The sequence below is a fragment of the Rhea americana genome, unplaced genomic scaffold (assembly GCF_003343005.1).
Source record: "Rhea americana isolate MKP2758 unplaced genomic scaffold, rheAme1 scaffold_178, whole genome shotgun sequence".
NCBI classification, from domain to species: domain Eukaryota; kingdom Metazoa; phylum Chordata; class Aves; order Rheiformes; family Rheidae; genus Rhea; species Rhea americana.
Window position 1 is genome coordinate 1728002 of NW_028185905.1, and position 24686 is coordinate 1752687.

At 41.0% G+C, this 24686-nt stretch overlaps 1 protein-coding gene across 1 annotated transcript in view; it reads right to left on the minus strand.

The window, feature by feature from the left end:
- Window positions 1-18368, minus strand: part of MAP1A (microtubule associated protein 1A) — a 69773-nt gene extending 51405 nt beyond the window's left edge. Inside the window, exons 1-2 of the mRNA XM_085301561.1 lie at window positions 18205-18368; window positions 13502-13603 (exon numbers count right to left, since the gene is read on the minus strand). Of these exons, the coding sequence (XP_085157687.1) occupies window positions 13502-13603; window positions 18205-18364 (262 nt within the window). The 5' untranslated portion in view covers window positions 18365-18368. The remainder of the gene's footprint in view (window positions 1-13501; window positions 13604-18204) is intronic.
- Between the last annotated feature and the right edge of the window lie 6318 nt (window positions 18369-24686).

Below are 24686 nucleotides of genomic sequence, written 5' to 3' on the forward strand. Positions count from 1 at the left end.
GGATTTTTTTTCCTATCTTCATTTTACCTTTTTACCATGAGAAATTCAAGTCTCATCCATCTTGTCTTTCTTAGAAGTTTCTACAGATAAGTAAAGACCTATGTCACTAGAGAATAAAACTGTTTCAAAATGCATTCCACCAAATCCCTTTAATGAAGGGCTGAGAAATAAAAATCATGGAGTTATTCACAAGCTACTATCTCAGGGACRGACTCATGTAGATTTATTATTTCTTGTCATTGTCACACTAAAAAGAAAAAAAAAAGAAAAAAAAATTCACACTCACCAGGACAACAAGTATTGGGGAAAAAAAGCAAATCTATACAAAACACTAAAACCCAAAAAACACTTCTATGTTTCTTTCGCTGCATCCTGAACAAAGAAGCAACACTTTCCCTGTTGTTCCCTAAAACCTCATCATTATTTTGCTTCTTTGCCAAATTTAAGGGTTACTCTTTTTTTCAAAGTCCATTCAAACAAATCCTGACATCTAGAATCTTTATATGAAAGACGTAATACAATAAGACAACTGACTGAGCACTACACACACCCTTCATCATTCATGAAGGATTCAAAAGACTGTTCCAGGATAAACCTACTTACTCTTTGCATGCATATACTGCTTCGAGAGTTTGAGTTCCATGAGCTCCAAACAATATTAAACCACAGTGTTTCATTTTAGATGAGTAATAATTTTGTAGGGCAAATTTTAACTTAAGTAAAGCAACCAGTCACTGCAGTGATTTCAACTTTGGGAAAAATAAGTAGACTGAAATATGACTTTGGAACTTGGATGTAAAAAAAACTTATAAAATTGGAAAGTTAGTTATCTGTGGAAATACAGAACAGGAAGAATAAATCTGATGAAAGATTAACTATTGGCTCTTTGTATAATGACTAATTTAGAGTAGGAAAATATAGCAGATTTTCTATCAGAGCAGTATCCTATTGCCTTCTTCGAGTGAGTGAACTTTGTGAATAACACCTGTAGCAGTTAGCTTGTTCTCCGTCAATTTCACCCTAAGAGAGCAGAAATCTTTAGTTATACTGAATGGTTTCCTTTAATGAACATGTGCTGTAGAACTCCATTTACTTCAGAGAAAACAAGTCAAAGAATCACACCTACATACAAAACAAGATATGAAACAGAGATGACCACCAGACCATGTAGGAACCATGTAGTTCTCCATGTAGCCTCTTAAACATCCCCTCTGCATGTGTGATTTTCATGCATGAGGCACACGGTCCCAATCTCCCTGTGTTTTATTACTGTCTACACCCTGCAATCCCTGCAATTTTGGCCTCCCCCCCCCCAGACACAAATTCCCCAGGTCAAGTCACTGAGCCTGTTGAAGCAAGCACCAAGATCTGGACTATGACTCACTGGGAATTTGGCAATATTGGGAAGCCTATGTAGAAAGCTGAAGACAGGTCTGATGCACTTGTATTATCAAGCTGTTAAGAAAATACAGTCCCAAATTCTACAAAAATCTGTAGTTTCTATCAAAAGGATCAAAATCAGTTTTAAAGGATGAACAGCCAATGAGCAGTTACTTATCACTGGAAATATTTCTAGGAAAATCCCACACAATTGTTGCTAACAAAGGATCGATCAATTATATGCAAGAAGATACAGTAACTGTTAACTGAAATTTTGGATTAATACTAAAATCATCAAGCTGATACCTGCTAGAGACAAGAACAAGAAATTTACACCACACTTGCATGATGTTGGTTGTATTTGAGAAAGCAGAGACTCCATTCTTGAGAACAGCACACAAGCTCTCAGTTTAATGTAGAGAGCTGGCTCTGTGGATTTATATGCAAACTATTAAGAGTAACAGTCATCTCAACTCATGTATTACAAAGATTACTACAGTCTTTTTTTCTAAATGCAAGTTGTGATAAACTGGAAAGATCACAACAGAGTTATAAGCATTGCTTGAAGTCAAAATCCCCCCAAAGTTTGTCTGATTTATAAAAGAGAATAAGTTACGAGGTAGAGGGGAGAATGCATCTACAGGTAAGATTTCTAACATAAGAAAACTCTTAAACAGAGCAGAGAAATATAGAAAGTTACAGCAGACAAATTCAACCTAGAAGTGAGGCATAGTTTTAAGCATGGATACTTAATCACTGAAAACTTAGCATGGTTTATGGTAGACTGCTTGCTGCCTGATGGATTCATAAAAAACAATGACTCTCCTTAAAGAGCCTGCATAACACAAAAATCATTATACCATCCCCACTTAAAAACAAAGATAGTTTAAAAGTTTGTTCTATTTAAAATAAGACCAATTGATTGTTTTCATGCAGTAAATTTATTTTCTTTGTAGTGTTCTTAGTTTTCTGAAGCCTGAACTCAAGTAATGGCTCATTTCGTTCCCCATTGCTTCCTACAGGCTAGCAGAATAAAGCAGTAGGTTAAAAACCACACATGGAATAGGAATACGGTGTGGATCTTCTGCAGTAGCTGATTTACTCTACCAAGACCTAAGAAAAAGTAGACTGTTCTTGCACTCAGTCTCCTGAACTTCCAAATCAAGCAGCAAGGCATTCCATCATACAGAATAAAATGAAAGCAAGATGGTACTCTAAAAAGATAAATGCTTCCAGGTCCAAAGCCCTTAATGATGCTTATTAACTCCACTTCAGGGTTTCCTAGCACAAAGACTATTATGATTTCTCAGTATCAAATAGAAAGTATGTCATCTCCCTTTCCTTGGGGATGAAGAAGCACCAGATCAGGAAAGGAAAATGGTGCCTCTAATTCTGCAATTCTAAATTTTTAAAGGGTGAAAAAAAGATAATATGTTCAAGCAATGGCAGGGTTAACAGGACAAGGCAAAATCCTGGAACAGAGTCAGTAATAGATTCATGGACATCTGTTTTCTAAGGTGGTAGGAATTATGACATTAGAATCGTAACAGCACACGACAACAATTAATCTCATGGTGAAACAGGATTAACAGACTCCCTCGACACTATTTTTTCACTGTTCTGAATCTGTACCCAGTGGAAGAGTTTATTTCTTCAAACAGCAGCTAAGATCCTGAGCAAGGCGAATTCTGCTTAGTTCTTTCATCCCAGCTGGATGCAGCAGAGCACCAGAAGCAATGTCGTCATTCTTCAGGCGGAGGGCCTGCCACTGTTTCACAGCAGGGCACATTCAAGAGGAGCACCTTCTGCACTAGTATGAGAAGTTGATGACATGGCTCATTTCTGTTGCATCTAGCACACTGACATCTCCAGCTGCTGTAGTCTAGACTGGAACAGTAAGAGAGGATACATTTGCTGGCTGTAAGTTAAGATGCTTTCCGTTTTGTGAGGTTGCCCTGGGAAGCACTGTGGAAACTGGAAATGCAAACTTTACTAGATGTATCCCTGAGCTCAGGCAGAGTAGCAGCCCAACTGGCTCAGCCCTGAGCACTCAGTCATACAAAGAGGCAGGTGCTGGAACATCAGAAGCCACTTACCTCCATCTGTTTAAGCGCAACATTCAGGTAAATGGGAAACAGGAACTGAGAGCAGCTGGTCGGAGGCTTCCTGCTCAAGCCCATGCCAATACTAGGGATTCTTTGAAAGTGAAAGGAGGGAGTTTGGGAACTGCACTCAGAGTAATACAATAAAATGAAACGGACTGAGAACTCTGTCAGATGTTGGAACTGTCATATATTCAAGATTTTCATACTTAATCCTCCTTCTCTTTTGTTCGTCTTGTTCCTCTTAGCAAGATCCAGTTCATAGGGATTGGAAGAACCTACTCTAATAGCCACTGAAGCCAGCGACACTACATGAGAACAAGGTGGACATTGCCACAGTGAACTAACAATATACTAAGAATGTATTAACAAGGCTTTTATTACCAGTCTCTAAATAGTAGTGATACTAGAATTCCAGTAACATTTATACTAAATCTTCCAAAGCTTGTACAAGCTTGTAATAACTGTCTCTAGTTTTCACCATTTCTACTAAACATGGACAACAGCATGAAATCYCTGAAGAGCAGCAGACTCCAAGAAAAGGACTGTGCTAGAACTAGTCTTACTTGTGAGGACACTCTGTCATTGCACCTGGCATGCTTACAGTGAGTGCAACCAAACATCTGACAACTGAGAGAATGCTGCCTTAGAGAAGTGTCACTGCAATACTGCAAAAATCAAAGTAGTGATGTGTGCAACGCTCGCGAACAACATGAAATAATTACCACAGAGCACTGTTTACAGAAGCACCAAGCCTGTCTTTGAAAACGTAACTTTAATTTGCCACAGTTCTGCAGCACATAAATCCTTCATAATCTGATATCAAGTGATGGAAGAGCTGCTAATTTTAAAAAATGGAGAAAACTGTCTTTAACAGCTTTTTGGTTGTTGTTTTTCTGCTGGTATTGAGTGGAATTGAGTGTTTCTTCTTTCTTTTGTTCTCAGCTGGCTCTCTCAAAGCTGCTGAACATTTCTTATTTAAATAAAATTAATATCTTATTAATAAAAAGTAAAGGTAGGAGAATAAGGCCAGCTAGTCAATGGAAGAAATAAAAAGGCTATTCTAGGAAAAATAGAAAAAGAATGAAAATGGGTTATGCACCAAAAGATGGCAGGTGCCTGCTGTGAAAGAACTTACATAAGGTGCTAAAAACAGTGCCTCCAATCCTTGAAATGCCTGGGTTGTCAGAACAAYAGAATTGGTTCACCAAGGTCATGAAAGACACTGCTCCAACTCAATTGCTGAGTTTTAACAGCCAATTCAGCTTTACAGCAAAAGGTCCTAGCCCCCAGAACTTGAGCCAGCAGTGCACTGACCTTAGCTGAATTTTATGGAAGCCAGCCAGATATCAGAGGATGTTGAAGCCTGGAGTTCAGGCAGGGGTTTTACACTGTGGTGATAATCATTCATGAATTACATCCAAGGATGAGATTTAGAAACCTTAGATTCATTTTCAAGTATTGTAATTTGCATTAGGGAGACAATAACACTAAACACTCATTCAAACAGGGAAAAGTATTTTGCTAAAGTTCCTATATGATAATAGGCTGTGTTCCAAGAAAGTGTGTTTTTCCCATTTTTAGATGTATAGCTTTATGAAGTCCCTGTTATCTCTACAAAGCTAAAAGATGATCTAGGATAGCATTGTAATGCTATTACTGCTTATGAAGATAATGCAGAGTATCATATACATTGTTTCAGCTTTAGCTTAGATAATCAAAATGATTAATGATTGAACAGCCACCTTAATGAAGACAGCACCTGTAGGGGGGAAGGGGGGGGAAGGGGGAGAAATGATAAAGGGAAAAAATAAAAAGGGGGGAAGGGGGGGAAGTGGGGAGAAAGGTTGGAGAAAGAAAACAAAAATAAGAAAAAAAAAGCTGCATTGTAAGATTTAAGTAGTATTACCCACTAGCTAGCAGAAAAACTGCAAGAGCTATAAGTCACACTGTTTTTCCTTAGAAAAATCCATCCAGCACTCACTTCTCTCCCTGGTCCTTCACAAACAGAAGGCTTCTAAAGCTATTGAACTACCTAGTTATTGTTACAAACTGCCTGCACATACTTTCAGATAACAAACAGATTTTCAGAGACTTGTCCAAATAGCCACACCAACACCATCCTGAAATGTAAGAGCATATTTGTTCACTTGACTGACAGGACAGACTCAAGCACAACGGCAAACTTGCTAAGGGGTCTAGAGGCTTGTCTATTTAAGGAACCTATGTATAAATAAAAGTTAAGGTAGAAAGAAAATATTTTTTTAGACAAAGTGTGTCTCAGAAGTGACCTGCCTGGCTCCAACTGAATAGAAGATATTATCACTTCCTATAGATTTTGCCTAACTTGCAACTCATCACAGCTACAATAATGCTACTGGTAAATATGATTAAGAATCTATGCTGGGAACTATTTTATGGCTTATTGGAAAAGGGTCTGTTCCATCAGATAAGCTTAAATTTGATAGGAAATAGCTTATTTCTTTGGAATATCACTTATGAGGAGCCAAAAGCATCTGAGAATTGCCTTGCATTGCAAGAGCCGCACCAGCATAAACAAGACCCTAACTTGAATTGCAGCATCTCAAGAAATCACGTATACAGATTATGATTCAATATACCCTGTATCAATATTTTCTGTAAGATGAACTAGAACTGGACTTTATCCTAGTTAACAGAAAAATTTTCTACTGAACAGGTGACAGGGACAGAGACATATTAGGCCTATTAGGGATGGTTTGCAGATGAGTCCCTCTAGGAAGGCTGAGAATTGTTTTAGAACATGAAGTGCATTCCTTTGGCATCTAAACTGTCACTTTCTCACTATAATGGTATGGAAGTATAGCAATGCCAGAAACTTGAGCAACAATTTAATTGAGCCTGCTCTTGAACTTATTTTCCACTGTTCTCTGGTTAATACATAGTAACATGCAAAATCCTTACATCAGGGAAAAGCCAGGATAGCATGAGCATGAAACGCCTTTTCAGCTCTATTAGATCCTGCAGAAGACTATGGCTGCTTAAAGTCTGCACTGCAGCACCAGAACTATTACACTAAAAAGGAAAATAGAACATCAGTTTCCTATTTTGCTCTTTAGGAAGATAGAAACCCTACTTACAGATCACAAACTGTTCAACTAAAGAGACTTACCGTTGTTCTGTTGCTTAGTTGAGACCACTAATATCTGTCAAAAAGCATAATTGGACCTATTAATCTGCATTTCTATACAGATGAGATAAAATTACCGCTGCTAATCAGCACATATTTCAGCGAAGTAGGTATACAAACAGACCACAGAAGTGTTCACATTACCAGTATTCTATCCCTATGTGTGCTCTTTTCAAAGCAAATACTGAATACATTTTACTATACTATGTGTCTGTCTAACGCTGAGCACTGCAGGGAAACAGGTCAGCATCTCTAGGCTCTAGTGTAATAAAGCAAGGATTTTTTCATGTCTTATGATACCACAGCACTTTCAACAAGAGATTATTGATAGCCTAGACAACATTTTACAAATGCAATGTTAGCAATAAGAAGTTGTTTATCTATAAGACCACAGTGTATGAGTAGCAGAATAGCAAAAATCTACAGTTCTTCAGATCACATCACTAATATCTCAATACTTTACACATAATTAGAACTGTGTGAGGAAGCCCACAGCAGATTCCATAAAACCTTCAGACTTTGTAGAAATCAGTTCTAAGGAGAATATAGGTAGCACTTTTATTATTTTTAAGATTTTCTCTTACGAGGGAAAACATTCAAAGAGGTCGTGTCATGCTTTAAAGGTGCCAAACATTAGTCTAATTCAGTCCCCTACTTTACAGCTTGAATTAAAATAATGCTTTGCTTTTGATTATATTGCTCCAGAGATAGAACTGTCCTGAAATACACAAATAGAGACATTCTTGTAAGATCAGGTCATCTTTTAGGTCCTGTTCTTTTATGGCACCTCTAAGCCATAGCCATAACAGAAGTATTTACAGATATATACAGTATATCTGTATATAGTTATATACAGATACATAACTATATGCTGACTTCTGAAGAGTTTGAAAGCTAGAACAAGAAACAAAGGAGTGGGAGAAAGAGGCCCCACAGGAGTAACACTGGACTGTCACTGGGATGGCTACTATCTCCTACACAAGCTGAAGCTTTATTTCTCATTTCTAAGCCTAAACAGAACAAACAGGATGCAGAATTTTAACTTGGAGGTGACAAAAGCACACATCAATATCCCAAATGAAGACTGGATCAGAAGAAAAAAAATGTAAGGAAGACAATATTGTAAGTTTTATACTTCCAGTAATCAGTGGGGTTTAATTATCCAGTTAGGGATATACCAATCAAGAAAGACTTCAGTAGAAGGGGAGGTGATCAACTCATTGTGAATTTCTCCTTAACTAGCAACAGTTTTCATATCGTTCTTTCTAAAAAACTGCCATGCACAACCCATTCTATTGTTGCATGAAAATATTTTCTCTAATGTTCTCTTCCACATGCATATTAGAGCTTCCAGATCCACATGATACCACATGAAAACACACTCCATTAACATGCGCTAGTGATCTGTTTGGGTCAGATATTTTTCCTCTCCAGTAAATTCCTTACAGATTTTGGGTGTTTTGTTTTGGGTTTTTGTTGTTGTTGTTGTTTTTGTTTTTTAATGCAAAGTAGATCAGATCTTAGATTGGATATTTGGACTGGTTACTGCAGCTCATAGCAGGAGTCAGTTACAGTGACAGACAACATAGAAAACTTTTGGTAGTTTGCTGCAGTAGTATAATGTTGTAAGAGTTTGTATCAATTGTTTAGGGGTTCTAGAGTTTAAATCCTCAGAACACTTGTAGAAAACTGGGCATTTAACATGTTACTGCCTAACCAGTTATAGTAGTACAGGACAATTTAAGTAAGGTATGATTGCTACCATGCATTAAATGAACAATTAGCTCAAATGCGCTAGCTTCAGGTATTTGTTATTCTACATTAGGGAAAAAAAGTCCCACAAAGCAGCTTTGTTTCGTGGGACAGAAACAGCTGTGAGTGGCTAGCGAGAATAACATTTGTATCTGATGTTCCTTTTAGAGATGAGGTAAGGTCACAATCAAACCCAGACTGTAAGTCTGTTTTTGTGCTGGAGATGCAAGAGGATGGCAACTGATGTATTATTAGCTACAGAAATTAACTAATCAGAAATAAATGAATGTAACAGCACATTGTAAAGGCCCAGTATCTCAGGAATGTCTTCAGATGTGTAAGTGAAAAGAAATTCTTCATTTGTGCTGTTTGCTTCTATTCTGAGGCTATTTTGCTTCATCCAAGATTTTATGGTTTCAAATATGTATCCAGTGCTCAGTAATAGACTTTTAGTAAGTTTAGAGGGGACATTAAAATCTTATTCATGCAAGCCAGACTAATATTGCTGGGAGTGGTTAGTTAACCTTGTGTTCATCTCTGGTCTGTTACTCTGGTCTAATCAGCATGGATTCACCAAGGGGAAATCCTGCTTAACCAATCTGATAGCCTTCTATGATGGAAAGACTGGCTGGGTAGATGAGGGGAGAGCAGTGGACGTTGTGTACCTTGACTTCAGCACGGCTTTTGACACTGACTCCCATAACATCCTCCTACATAAGCTCAGGAAGTGTGGGTTAGACGAGTGGACAGTGAGGTGGATTGAGAACTGGCTGAATGGCAGAACTCAGAAGGTTGTTATCAGTGGCACAGAGTCTAGTTGGAGGCCTGTGGCTAGTGGCATCCCCCAGGGCTCAGTACTGGGTCCCATCCTGTTCAACTTACTCATCAATGACCTGGACAAAGCAGCAGAGTAGATGATACACCTGAAAGCTGTGCTGCCCTTCAGAGAGACCTGGACAGGCTGGAGAGCTGGGCGGAGAGGAACCTCATGAGGTTCAACAAGGGCAAGTGCAGAGTCCTGCACCTAGGGAAACATAACCCTAGGCACCAGTACAAGCTGGGGGCTGACCTTCTGGAGAGCAGCTCTACAGAGAAGGACCTGGGAGTGCTGGTGGTCAACAAGTTGACCATGAGCCAGCAATGTGCTCTTGTGGCCAAGGCGGCCAATGGTATCCTGGGGTGCATCAGGAAGAGTGTTGCCAGCAGGTTGAGGGAGGTAATCCTGCCCCTCTACTCAGACCTGCTGAGGCCTCATCTCGAGTACTGCATCCAGTTCTGGGCTCCCCAGTACAAGAGAGACATGGAGCTGCTGGAGAGAGTCCAGTGTAGGGCTACAAAGATGATCAGAGGGCTGGAGCATCTGCCCCATGAGGAACAGCTGCGAGAGCTGGGCATGTTTAGCCTGGAGAAGAGAAGACTGAGAGGGGATCTTATCAGTAAGTACCTCAAGGGTGTCAAGGGGATGGGGCTGAACTCTCTTCAGTTGTCCCATGCGACAGGACAAGAGGCAAGGGTCAAAAATTGAACCACAGGAAGTTCCRCYTSAAYGTGAGGGGGAACTTCTTCACTGTGAGAGTGACAGAGCACTGGAACAAGTTGCCCAGAGAGGTTGTGGAGTCTCCTTCTCTGGAGATATTCAAAGCCTGCCTGGATGCAACCCTGTCTAACATGCTCTAGGTGATCCTGCTTGAACAGGGGGGTTGGACTAGATGATCTCCAGAGGTCCCTTCCAACCCTACTGATTCTATGATTCTAATGATGTTTGGGAAAGATATGCTGTTTTCTACCATCTGGCTGTGACACTTCCAGATTGTAATGCTCTTAAGTAATCTCTCCTCATGTCAGAAAACTGGGAATCCTTTATATTCTGAAGGGATGAAGGCAAAGCTGCACAAAACCTGGAGTCAGAAGGTGGCAGCTTCCCTTGGATGACCTGGGCCTGGTGTCCTAAGACTTCTAATTCTAAAGAGCTGCAGGATCATAGTCTTCCTTCTTTCTAAAGGGTCAACACAATACTCCTTGCAACAGGGATCTGAAACAGAAGTATTGAAGTAATCTATAGGCATGATTGCACACAGACTGCCTGGGCAGTAGGCATTCAGTCTCATCTGAGTCACCAGACACTCTCAGCTTCTATCTATGCCTTCATTACTAGAGAAACATTACCTTGATATCACCTGTCATCACCTTGCAGAGCTGATTGTGTGTTACGATCAGGTACATGATAGCTAAGCACCAACATTTCAGAGGCTGACTTATTTGGCATAGTTTTCACCTGGGCAGGAACACAAAGCATGCACTGGTAGAAAGAGAGAGCTATCATTAGGATATCTATTTTTAGGTAGGAATAATTGTCCAGGCTTCTTCCCTTAKATTCCTTTAATTTCTGAGACCCAGTCCTAGTCAGATCATAAGTGCTCCATGAGTCACAAATGTAAACTTTCTACCTCAAAGTTTAGTCACATTATAAACTTCCTTTCCACAGCTCTCTAGCAGAAACCTTTTTTGGATGACTGGACTTTGCCCCATCACTGACTTAAGACCATATTTTTCCCCTCGCTGCCATGCCTTACTTGAAGATACAGTTAAGCTGCTCATTTCCTTTGTGTTAAGTGTAAGTTAGACTCCTTAGACTGGGAGCATCTGTTGTAGTTACTCATATGTGTGTTTAGTTATACAGTTTCCCCTCCGGCTTTACAAACATGCATACATGTTCAGTTCAAGGGTCTCCTTTGTCCAATATCCTGCCTCCTACAATGAGCATAGATATATACTTAGGAAAAAGTGAAAAAAGCAAACGTGCAATACTACCCTCTAATGCTTTCCCAGCCCCAATTACTTCATTCAAAATATTTACTGGAGCAGACTGGAGAATATTTATCCAGTCTTCTTTTTGAGCCATACAAGCTTCCTGCTAAAAGGTATTGTGGAGATAAGTTCTACAGGTCTGCTACCTGTTTCATATGCAATCATCTTCTTTTGAACATGGCTTCCACTAGTTTCATTTAATGCCTCCCTCTTCCTGTTCATCATAATCATTTCTTGTCCAAAGTGGAGAGTCTCAGCTTACTTGATCATTTCTTGAATAAAAGCTATTCCAGACCTCTGACCATCCTTGTTACCCTTCCCTACTTTACTTCAATCCTACTCTATTCTTTTTTGATAAGGAGACCAGAACTGCACAATATTCAAGATGCGGAAACCATTATACAGTGGCATAATGCTCCTTGTTTTGGTCTCTATTTCTCACCTGATAATTCCTAACATTTGACCTATTTTGATTGCTGCCAAGCACTGAACCGATGTTTCTATAAACCATATCATAACCCCAGGGTTTCATTCTCCAGTGGAAAGGGTCAGCTCAGAACTCACCACTTGAAGCTAGAACTGGTCTCTTTTTTCGTATGTGCATTATATTATGTAGCTTAAATTCTTTAGTCAGGAGTCACAATTACTACTTTGAATGATTTTGGATTATCAGCAGACTTACCTCACTGCTCATCCCTCTTGTGGAATTCAGTCGGCAATCTCTTCTCTTTGAGGGAGCTGCAACTTTCACTAAAACCCTGGTTTACCCATCTTTCATTCAGCTACTTACACATACCAAAGTCTGGCCTCTTATTCCATGGCTAATTGGCTTCTTTAAACAGCCTTCATGAAGGACTCAGATTTCCCAAATATTTTGAGAGATAGCAAACATATAGATAAGAGTGATTTAGTCTAACTCCTTGAGAGAGCTTCAAGACATTTGAAAAGCAGGATTTCAGCTTGCAGCACCAATGGTGATTCTTCTCAGGTAGATTATTTCTGCAGGTTTCCACTAATTCTGTTTATTATAATTTCTGCTGATTTGCCAAGTAAAGTTGACACTTTGTTTACCAGTTTACATTTCTTGGATACCTGCTGGAACCTTCTTTTAAGGTCTGACATTAAATTTATCACCCATTGCTCTTCAAGAGCCAAGGAAGATCTAAGTGAGAGGATTCATGTTTCYGTTATTAACCAAAATATTTCAACCAAAGTTCTAAGAAATCTTGAGTGAATATGATATAGTCTTGGTGACCTGTTAGTGCTCAATCTGTTTGTACCACAGCCTCTGTCATAACCGTTTCAAATTCAGACAGATCCTCTGCTTAGTTCCTCAACTAGTATGTTCAATACACAGTATTTTAATCCAATATAGCAATAGATATGAACTGCTTTGCAAAGAAGAGGACTTTCTATCCCCATGGTAAAGAGAAAGTCACAGGAAATTTAAGTCAGTAGCAGATTGGAGAAGAGTCTGAATATCTCCATTAGAAAAAAATATATCTGATATATGTCTGATATCCATTAGGGAGGGAGAAAAAAAAAACAAAAAACAAAAAACAGCCTTCTCAACTGGAAAATATATTCATATGTGTTTACAGGAGTCTTTAAGAGGTATGGTGAGCTATAAGCTGTTCTTACATAAAAAGATTTTGCAGTAGTGTCATTTGTGCTTACTATAGAAATTTTAACACATGTTACATAAACATAGCTGCCTAACCAGAGTCAAAGCCTTTAACAAGCTAGGCAAGCATGTTTTCTAAGAGTTAGCAGCATTTTTACAATGCTCCTACTCATCATTCTTCCTCTTAGAAAGCAGAAATAGACCTTCCAAAAAGTGATTCTGAAAGTCATTTGATTAGTCTTAAACACCACTCTCCACATGCTTTATGCACACAGAGTGCACTCTAAAACTTCAAAGGTAGAAAGAGACTGGTGATAAATGGCTTGAGTAAAACTACATTGTGCTGTCTGAATAAAGTATAGAAGACAGACAGACACATTCTAACTTAATAGGCTAACAGGCTTTTAAACAACACGTTTCTATTCACTCGATTCACAGTAATAATAGCCAGTATCTAGGAAGTAGTAAAAGTTAAATTCCTTCGATCTCATAGACCCTTAAAATTACTTTCTCCTTTAGTGTTCTTTTCCGCAGAATCCTCACAGACAACTCACTAACTGAATCTGGTATTCTAAATTGGATTCAGCTTTGTTCTGTATCTTTTCAAATCCAGAAAATTTGAAAATTAATGCTGATAAACTAAAAAAAAAAAAAAAAAAAACTGACCTTTGACTTCTGAAGAAAACTGGGCCAGGTGCCGGGTTACAAAGAGTTGGAGCTGCTCATTCAGGTCACAAAACTGAAGATTAATATTCCAAGAACGAATTCCTGCCCAACAAGAGAGAATAATGAGTCATTATTACATTTACTCCATAACCAGAAGTGGAGATGGTAGAATCAACAGGAAGAGCTTCATTGTTCCCTGCACATCCTAAAGAGCATGTTTAGGACTGAGAAAGTCTTCAGAAGTGGAGGGCCATAAGATACTTACCTGTCATAAGCCATCTATCTCTGAATGTAATAAGCAAATCTTCATTCAAGTAAAATTTCACCTAAGTAATACTAACAAACTGCAAGGAATGATGGCTAAATGAATTACATGACTGACTAAGCAAGCGAACACATTATGCTAGTTTTATAACTTCTGCAGTATCCAGCACTGGCCACTATTAGAGGTGGGCTACTGGATGGTCAGACTACTAATCAGCTCAGACACACCAGCTTCTATGTTATTATAGCCTGTGCCTCCTCCAAGTCACAAAAGCCCACCTCACCCCCAACTCCCTCTACCTAATCACTCCTTCAAAGGCCCTGATCCCCTGGAGACCCTCCGAGTTTGCTCTTTAATCTACATAATCTTTGTAAGCTAATCGCCTTCRTATCACAGCAGGAAGCAGTGTCTGCTCCCAGAGCAAGTGGCACCATGCCATGCAAGTCACCTTCACATCTCAGTGTGAACTGGTGTATATTCTAGATGACACAAAACACTACATATCACTGATCTTCATATCCTTGCAAGGAGCTACCTTAGTACTACCAACAAAAACAGAATATCAGCATGAATTACTACTATGGTCTCTCATACTGCTGCCTGCAGTAGTACAGCTGTTGAAGGCCAATGCCACAGAGTTCTAAGAGTCAATGGAAACAAAAATTTAAACTCCTGTGTTTGTTAACGGTGCTCTTGCCAAGAGTTCTCCTGCCATCTTCTGGAGACATTTTCTCTCTTGCATAAAACATTAGCTGCACAACCAATAAAACTTTATACCTGCCTTCTTTCCAAGTAAAGTCTGTTGTCTTTTCAAGGAGATATCATTCGTAGTTACTCCATTTCTAGTTCTCCAGCACAGTAACTCAATGTAGTACAATAGTTAGTGCTGATAAGCAGTGGGAAATGGTATCTTCTAGGATACAAGCTCCAGTTCTCTATACTTAAAAGAGGAGTTAGTAACTGTCTCATCACACAGTTCAGTAATCTCAAGACCTGCAAAATCCAGAGCAGCTCAAGATAACATTATTCTTAGTTCATCTCTGGTCAAAGAAGAAACCACAGAGTAATACAGCTTATCTATTACACGACAGTTTGCACTGCAGAGTGTATACAAACAGTGAACACTGAATATCAGAAAAGCTTACCACCATCTTCAATGTCACAGAATATCTATTCCTTCGAGTTTGGGCATGGGACAGGAAAAAATAAAATAAATCACATGATAAAGGAGAGAGACGAGAGAGGTAGACAAAATCAGTTTTCTATTTAATACTTTTGGAAAGCACAATGTTTTGTACAAAAGTGTTTAATGTAAGTGCTTCCTAATGCAGTGCTGATCAGCATTCAAACCTGGAACGGAACAAGGTGGCACTCTGCAGGGCACATCCTGCTGATGCTAGCTGCTGTGTCAGAGTCATGGTGTCCTACTGCAGCAATAGACACTATGAGGTACTGCTACATTTAGAATGCAGAAAGATCTTCTTTCAGAGCTAGGAAAGGGAGGAACAAAGTTCTCATCTCACTCATTATCCTACTTACAGTGATTTATACAGCTCCCCCTCCCCACATAGTCTGAAGTCACTTCTAATCTCTCCCCCCTTGCCACAATTTATTTTCTCATCCAACAGCACAGGACCCAGAATATCGTCTGTGCCAATTATCATCCTCTACAACCTCCTCATACAAAAGTGCAGACAATACCATACCAAAGTTTCTAAAGGCTCACTTTCTTCACACATGCGCAGCTCGGATCAGGTACCATATGACTTACCAGTTTCTCATCTTTTTCCTTATGCCCTTGTAAATTTTTTATTTCCTACTGAGATAATAGGCTTATAAAATTTGACATTTCCTTTAATGGCAGACCTACTCTTCCTGATATTTTGATATTTTGCAGTTTTAAAACTGCAAAAAGTCAAACTGGAACAGAAAGATTAATATTTTGTTCAAGTCTCCCACAAACAGGCAATGCTACCACCTAAGCAGCACTGAACATGGGAACAAGCAGCTTCCCACAAAATTATATACTCACTATTCCATTCCCCTGAACCAAGTAATATAGGAAGAATCTTGGAAAAGCATAATTTCTGGAATAACCAGGGCAAGAGACTAACTTACTTTTTGGTAATCTCTCCCTGGTATGTCTTTGTGCAGATAGGACATGACAGCCACCAGAAAAATGATACAAAGCAAACACTAACATTTTTGTCCTTTTAAAAAAAGGATACTATTTAGCTCAGATGTATAGCATGTAACATCTTGCACCAACTTCGCAAACTTTGTTTATCTGATTTTGATCACAGCTGAAAGCCTCTTACTATGCTGACCAAGTTAGAGAAAAAAACGTTTTTTGAGGGGCATAAACATTTTGTTATTCATACTTCTTTGTCTCCCAAGGAAACCAAATCCCCTGCTCAGCAAGCACCTCTACCATTACACAAATTTCATGTGAAACCTCTCCAGCAAGATATCCCCTTAGAGGTGGGAGATATAATGTTTGTACTATTTCACATTTCTAGACCTCCTAGAGTTAAAAGTATAGCTGTCTCAAGCATAAGGATAATATATGGACTGTACATTGATCAAGACCTCAGGTTCCTAGTATTCCTAAGAATCTAAAGATTATTAATATTTATAATAATCTTAACTTTGAGATCTCAAGCTATTTCAAGATCATCTCATTCTCTCATTTCATAATGGAGAAGCCAGCTGTATGGCTTGCTGGAAATTATACTCCAAGTCCGTGACAGAGGAAGCTAGCTCCCTCAGCAGTTTGCTTCTACTAGTTAGTAACTTAACAACACTCCTGCTCAAGTGGCTCTTATGTAAAGAGATGCCTGCACTTGACAGAATTTCAGTAAGCTTTTGGACAGACAACTAACTGGAATTTGCTTTTGCTGCTGCACTTGTACATACGTGTTGCAAAGTCTGTTGTGCAGACAGCAGCAGCAGTCCTTCAAAACAGAACTTTCAGTGGCCAGATGGCCTATATCTGATCTATCCCTACTGAAAGCAGGATGAAACACTGCTATCATAGTAGCTATTAAGTGACCTACCAGCAAAGATGGATGGAGAAGATGCTGGTGCGGAGAAACCACACAAAATTTGACCTTTTTACATTCCCTTCTTATAATTTCATTGTCCATGTGTTCCTTAGCACTGTTGATGCTTGAGAGGAAAATAGTCACAAAAGCATCTCCCAAAAATGCCATTTGGACAATGCTTACAACTGTTATCATGGTCRTCTTTTAAGCCAGCATATTTTGGAAACAGCAAAAAATTTGAGGGCATGCACCGTTGCAGAGTTGTTGTTTTATATCTCAGAGGTGTACTAAATTGCTTACTAGGACAGAAATTTCCTTAAGGTCCCGATGCAGCTGATGTAATCTGCTTTATCATTTTCCTTAGGAAATGTCAGAAATTGCCAGAAAGTAAGAACTGCCCTTCTTTCCCTCTCCATCTCATTTTAGGTTGCACTGCATTTAGTATGCACAGAGAGATTCTTTGCGAAGGCCTCTGGGCACTACCACAACATAGACAATAACAAAAAGGCGAAATGTTATGGCAGTCACTTCTTGCTCTGTCATTCCTAAAGCAGTTAAAGTCACTGTTCTGTTTTGCCCTCCCTCAACCTCTCTGGTCCACACAGCTAGCTCCTCAGACACGGGTAGGCCTGTTTGCAGCTGTTCCTTAGTGCTGCAGTAACCAGTCTCACCAGACAAACAATCCTAGTGATGAGAATCTCAGTTTTGAACCATAAAATGTCTTCAAGCTTTGACATTCAAAACCAGTGTTAACTGCATCCCACGAATGGTAATAAAGGAATCTTGGGGGGGTTGGGAGGGGAGGGGGGAGAGACACAGTAATTTATGCCCTGAATGTTTGCAGGTATGCCAACCTCCAAGAACAGAACCACAATTAACATTTAATCATGCCATCTTTCACTGGGGTCTTCCTCCCTTGAGACTCCAGCCACTGCAAGGGATCAGTAACTCTCTCACGTTAACTCTGCAGACAGCTCCTCAGGGGACTGCCCAACGTCCAACAGGTTTCTTGACCAAGCAGGGATCATCTTCATCAGCCCGAGAGACCTCCACCCGTCGCTATGCCCCCGGTCCCATGACCCGCTCTCGGAAGAGCCACCAGCTCCCTCGCCCACACGCTCCTCGGCGCAGACACCTGGGCAGAGCACCGGCCCTGCCCGCGGCCGGGGGGAGCGGCGGGCGGGCGGCAGCGACGCCCCTGCCCGGGCCTCTCGGGCCGGGAGCGGGCGCGGCGCGGCGCGCGGGCYCGCGGCCCCCCAGCCCTGCGGCGCGGCCGCAGCACTCGCTGCGGCGGGAGGCAAACACCGCCGGCGCGGGCGGCCCTTGCCTCACGCGCTCCTTCCCCGCTCCGGGCCGCGGCAGCGGGCGCCCCGCGCCGCCCCGCCGCCGCTTACCGCGCTCCAGGGCGCTGCGCAGCGCCCCTCGCTCCGGCTCCGTCCCGATCTCCCCGATCACCACGAGCAGCGCGTGTCTCCGCGGCTCCCGGCCGCGCCGCCCGCCCGGCAGCCAGGGCGCTGCCGTCTCCATGGCAACCGGCCCGGCCGCCGTCTCCATGGCAACCTCCGGCTGCCGCCGCTGCAGCGCGCGGCGACTGGCGCACGGCTCTTAAAGAGCCCTGGGCTCCTCCTCGATTGGCTGCGCCGGCACGTGGTCCCGCGCGACTGCGGAGGCGACGCGGCGGGGCGGGGTCTCCGGGCGGCAGTCCCGCCCCCGCCGAGCCGCTGTGCGCCTGGCGCCGCCGGGCCGGGGGGCTGAGGGGCGGCGCCCGYGCCCGGTCTCGGCTCCACACCGCCGCGGCTCGGGGGGTCCCGGTGCCGGCTGCGCGGCCTGGCGGGCAGTGAGCTGCTCTCAGGCGCGGAGCGCGGCCAGCCGGCTGCCGGGGAGCTCCAGCCGGCCTTAGACCAGCGAGGCTGGAGAGCAGAGCTCGGCTCGGGTCCCCGGCGGGAGTTGCCCTCCCTCCTTTCAACAGGAGGAGAAACGGCAGCGCAGCTGCCAGCTCAGATGCTCAAAACCGTGAGCCAGGCCCTAGGGCTTTAAAAGAATAATTTGGAAGTGTGGGTAGTTTACCTTCCTGAATTTGAGCCACCAGATTGTCTTGGACTTTTTTTTTTCCCGGTCACCAAAATTGCTAGGAATTACTTAAACATAGAAATCCACAGAGATTTTTTAGTGTCTGATATCAGGTTATTGCAATATCTGCCTTAAAATCACAGAAACTGGCAATGCTGAAAGATGCTGAGATTTGGAGTGATCACTGAAGTTTCATCTTCCTTCTCTATCACTTTGTAGTAAGCAGAACAATTAAATGTTCATCTCTTCCTGACTGTTCTTTTCTCTGTTGAATTAAAAAGAAGTGTAATGATCCCAGTCTCATCGCAGCCTTTGGGGGTGACTGAGCAGGTTGCCCAGGGTGGTTGTGGAGTCTCCATCCCTGGAGATGTTTAAAACCCACCTGGATGTGATCCTGTGCAATATGTTCTAAGTGACCCTGCTTGAGCAGGGGGGGGGTTAGGCTAGATGATCTCCAGGGGTCCCTTCCAACCTCAACCATCCTGTGAAAAGAACCTGGAAGTGATTTATCTGTCTAGCCAAAATATTCTGGATTTTCCAATGGTAAGTGCTGATACTTCCTAGATTCCAGAAACATGATATACAGGAAAAATCTCTGATCTTGGCTAGTATCCAGTATAAAACTGTTGTGAGCTGTCAACTGCTGTGTAGACAGAAGTTCTTAACATTCAGGATAACCAGAGAAGCTAAAAACAGAAAACGTGCCAGAGCCTTAATTCAAGCCACAAGCCTGTACCACCAACAGTTTAGCTACCCACATCTTCAAAATACTTCAATGCAGCATCTGGAATAGCTGAGCAAGCCCATAGCATCAGCCTTCTGAATGCTGAACAAGGAAAATCCATCAAGGCATAGTTTCAAACAGAAAAATCCAGGTTTATTCTGAAAAAGAAATGGAGATCTGTTCTATGTTGATGCAGCTAAGAGAAAAAGCTCTACAGCTATTGTGTAATAAGATTTAAGTCCATAATAATCTGCAGTATTTCCTGAAACAATGTCAGGTTCTGCCCCTGCAGTCTGCAAGATTCCCATGGAGATGAGTTACAGTTTAGGATGCATGATGGGTGGAGAAACCAGTGTCTTCACTTATGGCGGAGGGGGGCACTTGTCTTGTTTTTGTTTTGTTTTGTTTTGTTGTGACCTACCAAGCCTGCAGCGAGGACACGATTGAAACCTCAGGAGGTTCAGAGAGTCAGCATTTTGGCAGGCATATATGAATCTGAAAATCTGTAGTGTCATGAGACTCTGACAGTAAGATAATCAAGGAAAAAAAAACAACCACAGAAAGGGGGAACAATCTAGAATAATTTTCTCTGCAGGCTACTACTGATGTTACTAGCTTATAGAGCATTCTGAACCTCAGAGCCATAATCAGAAGGTACCCTAACTCTAAATAGACAAAATAGGGTGTGATACAATAGGTCTCATTTAAAATGGTGGTGACAACACTGGGTATGATCTTTATGAAATAAATCTTATAAACACAGAGAACTAGGGTTGAAAAAGAGTTTAATTTATTTTTGTGTGTTTAAATTTGCATTTATTTAGTTTATCTCAAGGGACTGCTTTGAAACGGGTAAATACATGAATAAAGAGGTGAAGCTGCAGATAAATACCAGTGTTTGATAAATTCTAGCTTGAAAGTAGGATTGCAGATTGTGGATGGAAAACATGAAGATAAAAGATTTTCAATTTTTTCATACCAGCTGGTAGAAATACCTTGTGTTTTCAGATGATTCAGTCTTAATACTTGCTGCTTATTTTTGACATCATAGCTTCCCAGAGCTGCAGCTTTTCACTGCAGTGCAGAGAGGCTCTTCCAGCTGGCTTTCTGCCATGGGAAAAAGAAACAGGATGCATGCAAACTGGAGTGGAAGCTTTAAAAGAATATCCCAGCCTGGTTTTGTTCCATAGGGACTAGAACCTCTAGGGAAGACTGTTTGCAATTAGAAATGTCTTATTTTGATGGCTTGTGCTCCTCTACAGTACCAGCAAATGGCAGAATCATTAAATTTCTATTGTTTGCTGATGTGTTCAGGTTTATCTGTGGTCACAGAAGGAATGGGATAGCTGTGCAGCCATGAGTTTGTTATATTTCATGAGTCCTAGAATGTGTGCACTGGCGAAAGGAGGGATTTTCAGCCTGCTGAGTTCCTCCTTTCCCATATAAATCCATACTTTGGATCTATATGATAGATCTTTACAGCAATTACTGTGCAAATTTCTGCTTCCATGCATTGCAGCAGTAGCGAGCACCTTCATGAAGTATCATGAGCTGACTGGGCTGAGTACAGGCATTACTGGTCCTGACAAACGTTACAGGAAGAGAGGCGGCAAAAGTAGACAAAAGGAGTACCTCTCAACAGTGAGAAGCTATGAATCACAGGTAAACAATCGTCATAAAATTGGATTAAACAAGTAGGCTCAAAATAGAAGGAAAAAGATATTCAGAATATCAGAGGAAGATCAATTACACAATTTCAATTTCTCAGTCCTTTTGCTTGGAATGGTGACATTCTGTCCTTCTTAACTAAAAGAAAATACAAACATCCTTATGAATAAATTTCATTTTGGAAACTGGCAGCCTATGCCAGTATCTGAATAAAGTAAAGAGGCCTTTAATCGAAGTAAAACATAATTTCATTTTGGTTGTGACACTTGCTAAATCGATGAGAAAAATAGGTGAATTTCTAAATTGACTTTGTTCTTTTCACACACATGGCCTTGATAAACATTGTGGTGAGATCACACCCATCCTCACTTGTGGCATCAACTTTGATAATGCTTCCATGTAGAGATAGTTGGATTTATGTTGCCATTTATACTGCAGTTTTTAGGGTGCATTGTAAAATATTCAAAGAAAGAGAAACAGAAGGCTAAGGCATTCAGTTTGACCAAACCACTTCTTTTTTTCATTATTTTGTTCTGTAACCTGCCGATGATCTATCACAGCAGCACTCTTTCCACTATCTTAGAGAAGGCTTTGCAAGATACTAAATGTCTCCTGTGAAATTTGGGATAGTTGCAGTTCTGATCAAGAATAGGATCTAAGGATTATCACGCATAGTCATTATGTGCAATAATTTCAGGCAAAGCACAAGCATAAAAATGAGCAAAAAATTTGAATATTATGAAGAATTTTGCAATCTGAACTGTACAGGTTGCCAGCAACCCCACTGAACAGTTCAAAGAGGCTACAAATTTACACTTTCCACCGTAACTGTGTGCATGTCTATCATGTCTTTCCTTGCTCAATAAAGCCATGAAGTAATTTTCAGATTTCTCCAAAAGAAAGCACAGACACACTATGTGATCCCGGCTTATAATTAAATTGAATGTTACTTAGTGCATTTTGTTACTGAATATGTTAAGAGTGTTCGAAGAAATGACATATAAGCCAGTAAGTGAAAAGTATGCCCAAGAAGAAAGTTTATTTGCTGTGGCAAATGTAAGGCTGCACAATTAAATATCTGTCCCTTTTTGGTTACGTTTATCTGCTTTTGTGCATATATTGACTGCATATTTGTGGTCACTCTATCATAAATCAAGATATCGCTGTATTACATCAGTGGACAGAAAACTTCAAGAGCCTTTATATGAAGGTCACAAGAGATTAATAAATTACATTGTCTTCCATGTTTGATGCTAGTATGTTTTTCAGCATTCTAACACTTCTGGAACACACTGTAGTCTCTGAATAATGGCTAAGTGAACAAATAATTTACAAATCTTGTAAWGTTTCAATCCTTTGTTTGCACTAAAATTCAACATTAATGAAAAATCAACTTTCAGATGACTGTCTGACTAAAAGGTTTAACAAAGAAGTGTACTTAGACATTAGAACCAGAGTTTTAGAACACTGTATTTAAAAAAAAAATGCTGTTTCACTTACTCTGTAGAACTGATTTATAAATGTGTTTGTCCTGCAGGAGCTGGCATTACTGTCACCTAAGAAGCCTCTGCTCTGCTACTTAAGGAGTCTGTGATATTACCAGCTGCATCAAGAGAAACAGACACCTCCACCTTCATGTTTCAAGGGGTAAAATAAGCAAATCTCCTACTTAAATGTATTTTTTCTATAGCATGATGCACAGTACCCTATACTTTTATATCCTATACTTACGCATGCATCTGTACACTGCTTATTAAAAAATGTCTTAGTTTACCTTTAAACTATGATAGAAACACAGTGTCAGTTGCATATATATTATTCTTGGGTCAGCTTAGTGGAGCTTTACAAGTTGTTTCCCAGCATCCACAATTTATCTTTCTCTAAGAAAAACATATCAATGTCATCTGGACACCCTCTAGGGGCCATAGGGTAATTGTTTATATTCTGCCGACTTCTGAAAATGGTTTAATGATACTGTGAATGAGAAACAGAAAATGTTTCTATGTTCCAGACAGATACTGGGTAAACCCCAAATGTTCTCAAGTCCAATAAAAATAAAAATATACTTTGTGTTTATGTCAAACAGGAATCTAATAAATCATGTCTGAACTTCCACATCTTATCATGATAACAAAAATGAAGTAAAACAATTGATAAATAAGTGTAATGCACTTATTTTTAAAAATCTTTTAAAAATGTGATGCCTATTTTCTTGTTTTCCTTTTCTTAAAACTGTGGCTGGTTCCCTCTGTTAGTCCTGCTGTCTCTCATGCTTTCTTCAAGATAGGAAAAACAACTTTTGCAGGTGTCCATTCATTCTGTTTTCATTCTGTCTGTTCATGTTAAAACTAACAGTTAAAGTTCCAGGTAGTTTGCATCTGCTGGAAGTTGCTTCAAAAAACTTCTTCAGAGTATCGCCTCTTGTACTAGAAATCAAACGGGTATTTATTTAAAAATAGAGAGGCTGTTGTGATTGCTTTGAAAGGGCTGTGGAGATAGCCCATAGACAATGCTACAAAGCTGTTCTACTTTAGGGAAAAGTTGTATTCCTGTCACAGTGAAGTACAATGTCTCCGTCAGCACTTGGTAGTCAGTACAAAGAAAAATCTTCATGCAAAGCAGGCAGTTTTAACAAGAGTTAGCTGGCTTGAGTAAGCTGAGGTTCCCCAAAGCTTTGCGGCTTTAATTCTGACTTTTTCTTATGAGTACAAGGGATTTGCTTTTGCTGAATTTTAACTTCAGATTATCCATCATTAGCTGTTATGTCATAAGAATACAGGTAAAAGTATTGCCATTACAGAGGAGAAGGCGAATGCTATACAGCAATAATTGAATGACCTTGAGGACTAGAAAAATGAAAGCAGGATGAAATCTAATATTACAGAGAGTATGATTGTGTATTTGGTGACTAAGAACAAGAATTTCTGTTACCATTTGGGGCTAATCACCTGGAAGTGACTGAGGAGGCAGAAGCCCTAGGTATCTCAGTTGATCAAAAGCCAGCTGACTTAACAATGTCTCAAGCAAGGTAACGAGAGAAATGCAGGATCTGGTCCTTCCCTTCTCTCCTAGCAGATTACAAGGAGGTTGAGCAGAGTGCCATGTGGAGGGGAGAGCCAGCACCAGGCAGGATGGTGCTAGGCCTTACAGGAGGGGGGGGTGCTGTTTGCGGCGCTGTGCTGCAGGCCTGCGCCCTGCACCATGGCACCCCGGCAACCCGGGCATCCTGGCAGTCCAGCACCCCTGGCAGCCCTTGCAGCCTGGGCAGACCCAGCAGCCTGGGCACCCTGGCAGCCCAGCGCTCCAGCAGCCCGGACATCCTGGCACCCCAGCAGTCCCAGCAGTCCGGCAGCCCCAGCAGCCCGGGCACCCTGGCAGCGCAGCACCCCAGCAGCCTGGGCACCCTGGCACCCC